Source organism: Limulus polyphemus, unplaced genomic scaffold (genome assembly GCF_000517525.1).
Source record: "Limulus polyphemus unplaced genomic scaffold, Limulus_polyphemus-2.1.2 Scaffold1921, whole genome shotgun sequence".
Classification (NCBI taxonomy): Eukaryota; Metazoa; Arthropoda; class Merostomata; order Xiphosura; family Limulidae; genus Limulus; species Limulus polyphemus.
Window position 1 is genome coordinate 158675 of NW_013667531.1, and position 9152 is coordinate 167826.

A 9152-nucleotide genomic window follows, 5' to 3' on the forward strand; every position below is an offset into this window, starting at 1 on the left:
CAAATCTTTACTTAATAAAACTGGTTTATTCTTTCCGAATATAACTTTACCGATACACTCAACTTCAACAATCGCGCTAAACAAACGCTATAACGACGAACGTCAATAATACTTCTGACTGCTATTCAATTACTCACTATCTACACACACACATTACATTACCGCGTCACGTTGTACCCCTCTTATATATACCAGCCTACCCTATCTAGTAAATACTAGAGCATTCGCCAAAGTACAGGATAGTTCTAGAACGTGGCGTCACAGTAGTCATGTGACTCGCTGACGCAACAGTATTATGCTGATATAGTACATTCTGATTGGTTGGATGACACCCAATCACAGTTTAAGCTACAATAATTAACACGCGACTGTACTCTGATGTAGTTCATCGTCGTACACTAGACGGAATAATCCCATTTTTGAATTTTATACCAATTTTACTCACTGTTTTCACATTTGTTATAAATCCATATATTAAGGTTATGATAAGTAATTGGCCGAGAAAGCCCCATGTTGTTATTTCCCTCGCCTTCCACGAGGGGAATGTAATCGGGTTCGTGTGTGTGTTTCCACGCATGGATCTCAAAAACTAACAGACCGATGTAAACGAAGATTTTACACAAGATGGAAAGTCAATATGGGACAGTCTTCCCCAAATCTGGTCCGGATTCTGGATCACTTTGAAATATTTTTTTTATAATGGGGAGATAGGGCATTTTCACGGTTTTAAGATAATAATTCTGTAAACTGTGATCGGATGTGTACAAAATTTCATGGGCACATTAAGGTTGAAACTTCTCAACACACTACAAAAATGATCCAGATCGTTGATCATTCTGAAACTGCAAAGGATTTTTTGAAGGCGAAATTTGACGTTATTCAATATCAATGCATGCAATCTCGAGGGTGTGCAATCTCTCCGATTGCTCTTGTCCTTTCTAGAAAGGGCCCGGCACGGCCAGGTGGATAAGGCGCTCAACTCACAATCTGAGGGTCGCGGGTTCGAATCCGCATACCACCAAACATGCTCGCCCTTTCAGCCGTGGGGGCGTTATAATGTGACGGTCAATCCCTCGTGTAGCTTTGCGCGAAATTCAAAAAAAAAAAACTTTCTAGAAAGAGGGCTTTTTCAAGTAAATATAAATGACTAACATAAATGTGTGTGTAACGTAGGCTAAATCATATTATTAATTCTGTTAGACTATCAGTCAGTATATTAGAATTTCAATCATAGTTCAATATAAAACAATAAATATACGAAAATCAATATATTTAAATAGACTTTAAAATGATTTTCTATCCCTACTTTGATTGGCAAATTTAGACAGCTTCACTTTGCTATACGGATCACAATGTTAACCAAAGTATGGATTAAAATCATTTAAAAACATATCCAACTAGTATCACTCTACTTGTTTATGTACTTTTTATTGCAGCATTTATTTTGCTTTGGATACTTCTTATAGCAATTCTATGAATAACCAACGGTCCCTACTTTCCGTTAAAATTGTAATTTATTTTTTCCTTATATATATATATATATTTGTTCAATTTTTATATGTCCATTAAACGGACACATCTATAAACTTTTAGTATAGCTATAACATTTACGAGAATTAAAAACCACAATCATAAATCTATAAAGTTTGTTTGTTTTTTGCGCAAAGCTACACGAGGGCTATCTGCGCTAGCCGTCCCTAATTTAGCAGTGTAAGACTAGAGGGAAGGCAGCTAGTCATCACCACCCACCGCCAACTCTTTTACCAACGAATAGTGGGATTGACCGTCACATTATAACGCCCCCACGGCTAAAAGGGCGAGCATGTTTGGTGTGACGGGGATTCGAACCTGCGACCCGCAGATTGCGAGTCGAGTACCCTAACCACCTGGCCAAAAATCTATAAAAAGTAATCCTTACCTTGGCCTATAGATAAGTGTATAAAGCTGCCAAAGTCGGGATTAATTTTTATAAATTTATTATTGTGGCTTTAATTCTGGTTCATTACATTTTGTAGCAGGATTCCTACTTCACTTTAAAATTCACTATGTTGTAATACTATTGTTTATTTACTTTTTATGTTATACCTGTATAAAATATATACTTTATCTTTATAAACTGTCGCGTGTCTATCTATCGATATGTAGCATCAGCTATTGTGTTGAAAAGGTATTTAAGTACGTGCATGATATGCTTACCATTTATTTAAAAAAAATCTCTATATATTTATAGAGACCAGTCAAGTAAGCTGGATAAGTCTTGTAGTGATAGTCTGAGCCATCTAGGGGCTAGTCCCGTTGATGTCTTCAGGTATGTATGCAGTTGACGAAAATGTTGCTTTTTAGAAATTTTGGAATTGTTATATCGGAAATGTTAGCGACCATTTTAGCGTATTATTAGTATATATGCGCATAGTATTTCGTAACCAATACTTTGAATCGTCGGTTTTTCGCTCAGGAATTCAATAGTGTGGTTTTTCGTCACGTGAATTATTTGGAATTCTTGTTGACCCCTACTATTAAGTACTACCAACGTGGTACCCTCTCAGTTCGGTACGATCATTGTAGCTTACCTAAATTCTAAAAAGTATTCCTCTGTGGGATTCTTGGTCTAAGACTGACACACAATAATCCAATGTGATGTATTTAAGAACAAATAATTATTACACCGGAGTTTCGTTGGATTACAACCAAAATACAATGTTCCAATAGGGTGTTCCTAGAACAGGGAAAAAACACAAGCACTCTATTGTTGCGTCTTTCATCGAAGGATGTGACACAATAAAAGAGTTAGTGTGAGGAAAAACAAGTCTTAATTATTACCTTATCATTCAAAGACTATTGGTTATAATCTTTACTTGTATAATTTTGCTTAGGATACCGAGTTGTTTCGACATCACACTAGTGCAAAAGACAGTTGTGTTACCGTAAGCAAATCCTTCTGTATTTCATTTCTGTTCACTATTAAACTTCAATGGACAAACATTTGTTTTCTATCTCCAAATATTCTTTGCAAATACCAATTTAAAATATAACAAAAAATCTAAAATATCAATAACTGCTATTTTTTCTCTATCTCTAAATAACACTGCCAGACTGTTACTTTAATAATTCACTGAAGAATCTATTATGCAGTGCTCAACACTGAATACTTTTATTGTTCTTGTGAAATAGTGAACACACACACAACCCTGGAAAGTACGTGGCTGAGTTTTGTGTAAAAAACAATGAAGTGAACACAGAAGAATATGTAACTGTAACCAATGTTGAATCAATACTTAGTTCTTTGAGTTACAATGAAAAAAACACGACATGAATAAAGAAAACTGAAGTGAAAAGCCGTCTTATTCTAGTCTTTATTTAGAATTCAAACTTTAATGTTGAATTTGTTTTGCTTAGGAAAACCGTTAGATTTTCAAAAAAATTAAATGACACAATTATTGCTTTGTTAAGGCTTGTTTTAGTGTGTCCATTATCCAACATTTAAAGTATTCTCATAAGGAATGTTTGGTTTTGGTTTAAGAAAATGTAGAAAGACCTAAGAATTGGTAAGCAAGTACAGAACAGAAATGAAATATTTCTGAGTGAAGGTATATTTTGTATGTAAAGACACGTTCCAATCTTTATTTCAAATTAAAATATTAAAGAAATAACAAAATATTTCATGTTTTCTTAAGAAAACATTAATTCTAAACAAAACTGTTTTTACCCAGTTATTGCTGTGTCCTTTTATATAACAATTAAAGGATTCTTGCTATAAGGATGTATGATCCTGTCTTCATAAACTGTAAAACGATATAAGAAAATTAAAAATTTGTTCCATCTAATCTACAATTTTCTAAAGCAGAACTGTGTAGGCCTAAAACAGTTATTGATAAAAAATATTTCACACTTTTAATCTAATTATAAAGAATGAAATATTGAGGGATGAAGTTTTTTCTTTCTGATCTTTACCTGGTGCTTGAGAAGTTTAAATTATATTCAACACTATATTGAACAAAAACAAAACAACAACAAAAAAAAACACATTGCCCTCAAGGTGCAAAAATATATCATACAGAACACTCTCTGTATGATCTTCTCATGCTGATTTTTGTGACATTTCTATTATTTCTAAGGTAGCCAAAGCCAATCTTAACATTACTTGTATATTTAAACTTAGTTTTCCCTGAGATCAGAGGTCAAGGCATAATAAAATGGTATGACTAGTGTTTCAAAAATTGTTTGACCATATGTAGAAAATAAAATTTATGCAACCAAAGTCAAGACTTCATAAAAGTAGGGAGTACACATGTTTGGCTAAAGTTCTAGTTCTACACTTTTTTTTATTAGTATGGCATATTGTCAGTAAAATTGCTTTAATAATTTTGTACTGATAAATAAAATATCAGAATATATCTACACCATGTACAAGTTATATTAAATGACTAGAAATAAAACTTTTAACAATGTTTAATTTAAGCCTAGGCATCCAATCTCAGGAAAATCTGCAACATCATATCTTTAAACCTGTAGGCTGATATTAATTCATACATTGTAAAAACAAGATAAAAACAATTTAAATATAGCTAGTGTATATTTTTGAAATTGTTTTTCAACATGGTAAACACTATTTTACACATAAATATCAAATATGCTTATAGTCTGTTAAACTTTTGAAATAGTTAAATATTTTCATGATAATAAACATGTAATATTTCAACTTCCTAAATAAAAAATAAACGGAAAATACCATAATTCTTTTTTGTCCATTTACGGTCACCTGTTTCAGCATCATTTTTTTTTTCAATGTACAGGTTCTAATGACATGGTAACATATAACAGCCAACTGCTCAGAAAACAGATGGCTAATTCAAAGGAGGTAAACCAATTTGTTGAAAACATTTATTCAACAGTATCTTTAAAAGGATAAAAGAAAAAATCTGTTAATTGTTGAATTGTAATTTAAAATTTCTGTATTAACATTTCACGATTTAAGTTTTATTTTTTAATGTTTGTTAATCCTCGAAAACAGTAAGTTCTAACATCAGGCTGAGAAAATGTCCCAATTTATTTTCTGGAGAATGTCAGAGGTCAGAGTGCAAGAGTCTGTCTGAAGAGTATGTGTGTGTGTGTGTGTGTGCCTGAATCATAATATTTATTACTTAACCAAATATGGCCACATTTCAACCACAACCCTTTTGATACTGAACTTTGCCTTGTTATCCAGGAAAATATGAAATTAATCTAACTTGCACTTTTTTAAATCACTGTCAAATTAGTGAAAATAGGCAAGTATGAGGATGATAAATTAGGCCATATAATCAATTATGATGTGTAAGAAAATATCCGGCTGTGGTTTTATATAATGAAGTCTACATTCCTACAGGATGGACATCAGTGTACTTAAGATGGCATTTAAATTCGATGCACAGTCTAATCTAGCTAGCCATCTCTGAAGGCTGGGACTTCTGTAGTTTTTTTTGCATATCCAAAATACTCGGACCACTGTCTTAGGTTCTGCACCCCATTTTGCTGAGGATGGTTGCAAAATATTTTGCCTCATCAACAAATTCCATTTCTGATCGCTGTATGAATCTGTGTTCCTGCAAGAAAGATAACTTTACCTCATGATCCTTGAAAAAAAAAGTAAAATCATAAAAGCAATTAAAATACAACTAAGCAACTTGTTAACTTGAAAGCTTTTAATAATGAAATTTTTATTCACCACTGATAAAGGAAAGGCCATCTTTAGTAAAATTTAACAATAATGTTATACCTTACTACAAATATTGCAATTAATTTACATCAATTACCTTTTAAGTAAGCATTCTTCTAGCTACATTAATACCAGTAACTAGTTAATCAACTAGTAACAATCACTGTCTTTAAAATAAAGTATGTTTTAGTTTTGTTTTTTAACCCTTTCTGGACTAGAGGACATGCTTACATGGTGGAAAACTTAATCAAATTTTATTAAATTTAGAACAAACTTACTAAATATGTGTCTAATTTTGGTTTTTAAAAATTCATATTTGGTTTAGTTTTTCAATCATTATTTTTATATTGTGAAATCTTCAAAATTTTGTTGTGAGACACTCTTTTGTAAAACAACAAAAATACTTAATTTCAGAATTACATTTTTTTTAAATGTTGATCAGAAAGTTTCATTTTATATATATATATATATATTCAATCAGATTCAGCTTGCTTAAATATTTTGCTGTTTGCAACTTCTTGATATAAATTTACAAAACATGGTGAAAACGGACAAAGATTAATCAGTGACCTATTACCTGACTTGTCACAATTGCATCAGGTCGGCTAATTAACAATATTTATACCAACATTCACAGGCAGATACAATGTCTCCACTATGCAATCCCAACATGGCCAATTTTGACACCACAAAAATCGTGAAAAATGAAGAAATATAAAAAAACTGCTTATATCACTGCTTGTAGAAAACTTTCTTTGTAGCAAATTCTGTGTAGATTGGTTGAAACAAAGTTAAGTAATTGACCAAAACTCCTAAAATTATGTGTTTATTTAACCTGTTGACCCCCTTAAAATGACCCAAAATTGACATATTCCATATTTTTTTATGTATATTATGGGAACTGTAAAAAACTATCTTTGTACCAAATCCCATGGAAATTGGTCAAAATATGGCAGAGTAATTGTAAAAACCCCCTAAAATTATACTTTTTGTGGCACCTTGACCCTCCTATAATTAATAAAAAATGGGCAAGTCCAACATTTTTGTTTCAATGTTACCTATAGAAAAGTATCATTATAACAACTTCCATGCAAATTGGTTGAAAAAGGTTGAGTAATTGACCTAAAACCCTCTCTTCTGTGCTGCCTGTAATTACTATGGGATTGGGCATTACAGATTGGAAACACATTTTCAATGTAGGAAAAGTGGGAGTGCATCTCCAGTCCTTCACCAAGTTGCATTGGGAATGCATCATCAAGTCCATGGTAAGTGGAAGGTACCTGGCCACACATGTCGGACCATAAATGGGAGATCAACCTCAACCAACTGTGATAAGGGTATCTGACCCATGGTAGGAAAAGGGTCTTCTACCTTTCATCTTGGATACGGGAAGATAAGCCTCTGTACCAATGATCCTCATCATTATATGTGCATACTTAACACAACCATTACCATATCCTCTGAGAGTCGACACGTGGGGGACAATAGAAAGGTAGAAAGTAAAGTGTGGGTGTATCTTCAGTCTTACAGTACAGATTTAAGAAAAAATTAAGTATACCTACCTTGTCAGGCAACACCCACTGCAAAATGGTTGGCATATTTGACACATAGGTTTTATAGTGTGGATTTAAGAATAAGTACACCTGGTCAGGCAAAACTCCCCACAAAGTGGGATCCTAAGATGCAAAAAAAGGGCTGATGCAAAGAAAAAGTAGAAAAAAAGGAGCACTTACCCACTCATAGAGAAGTCAAGGAGTGCAAAATAGTGATGGGAGAAAGACAAAAACCTGTAGAACAGGAAATGGCCAGGTGATGAAGATAATAATCAGTGAAGGTACGGGGAGTGGTCCACATACTAGCATGAATGATGTCCTCTAACAGATGATGGAAATGAGCAGTTTGGGACATGGTAAGGTGATGGATTTGATGTGAAGAGACATGGACAATAAGAGCCCTGACTGGACAAAGGAGGTGACCAGCATCAGAACAGTCATAAAGGTGTGATAGTGGAGGAAGGGAGATGAGTGTGAAGCTGGAATTACCCTCCCAAGCGACTGAAGTTTTGGGCAGGAAATAATAAGTAGGGAACGGAGTACATAGGAGCAGTGAAAAAAAAGGTGCATTGGACATCAGTATTGAACATGTCTGATTGACAATGTCTGCCCACCAACAGGAGGAAAAATTACAACATATCTGATTGATTAAGTCAACAAAGGGAGGAGTAGGCCAAAGCACCTATCCCAAAATGAAACACTACTGTGAGGCATAGGCAGGAGGAGGAAACAGGTTGCTCAAATACTCATTCCCTTGTTCAGGCATACCTGCACATGGTATGAGAGAGTAATCATCAGACAACACAAAAGACTTAATATTGGTAGCCAACTCCCTTCAAATAAAGCTTGTCCTTACACCATTGAAGTGTCAGGAAGATCAGCTGTAGTAATAACAGCAGCAGAGGTAGTTGCAACTTGGAATTGCAAGATCATGACGAGTGGATTTGACCAGGAAAAAGTGAAGCTCCAAAAGCAATTCCAAAACAGTTAAAATTTGTAGAAATATGGTTTGAAAAACCTGAAAACAAAACGAGGCCTTAAATAATATTTGAAACTTGAGCAAGAAAACTGACAGAACTATTCGTTGAAAATAATCAGTAGGAAAGCACGAGAAATGATTACAGGTTACTTGGAAGAGAGGGCACTAGTGATGATAGGAGTTGTGTCACACTCTTATTGATGGAGAGTTGCTGAATGATAGCATTCTGATGTCTCATCTGAATACATGTGAGGGTAAGTGGGAGTATCAAGGCCAGTGGCAAGTAAAAATTTATGCATAAAGAGGGCAGTATAAGTCGAGAAAAGCTATTTGTGAAAGAAGGTAAGATACTGTATTGGAATATAACTTTTTATTTAAAATGAATCCTCTGATTTATACTTTTTTTTATTAAAAGTTTCCAAAATTACTTTGGAAATACTAATCTTTTTCCATTCTTTCAAAATGAAAGATTAACTTCCAGTTAATTTCTTACCATTGTTCTAGTTTATATAATTCTAAATATCCATTTCAGGAATTTTATGTTTATATACAGTTGTGGAACTATTCTTACAGTTCTGTACAAATGTAATTTCAGATGGACCAATTGATTTCCCATAAAAAATGCATATATTTAAATTATATGCTACAAATTAAACAGAAAAAGAAAATGCATATCTTTCTTTACTTTGTTATTTTGCTGAATGGTAACAAGTGTATGAGAGATTTTATTGGTTGAAGCTATACATTTACCTACCAGAAGTTTCTTGTACTTGGGTCGATGTTGTTCCTCTTTTATTAAGCTAAAGAAAAAACCTTTGAATAAATATTTCTTAAAAAAATATTTACATTCTATTAAACAATATGACAGTTATACTTACAACTAAGTTAGTTATTTACAACTAAATCATTCACAAACAATGTATCT

At 33.3% G+C, this 9152-nt stretch overlaps 1 protein-coding gene across 2 annotated transcripts in view; it reads right to left on the reverse strand.

Annotated features, from left to right (window-relative positions):
* Positions 1-4773: 4773 nt before the first annotated feature.
* The window catches only part of LOC106465363 (dual specificity mitogen-activated protein kinase kinase 4-like), a 29512-nt gene continuing 25133 nt past the window's right edge, over positions 4774-9152 (reverse strand). For both annotated transcript variants that reach the window (XM_013925585.2, XM_013925584.2), the window contains exons 11-12: positions 8982-9027; positions 4774-5582 (exon numbers count right to left, since the gene is read on the reverse strand). In XM_013925585.2, the coding sequence (XP_013781039.1) occupies positions 5490-5582; positions 8982-9027 (139 nt within the window). In that variant the 3' untranslated portion in view covers positions 4774-5489. The remainder of the gene's footprint in view (positions 5583-8981; positions 9028-9152) is intronic.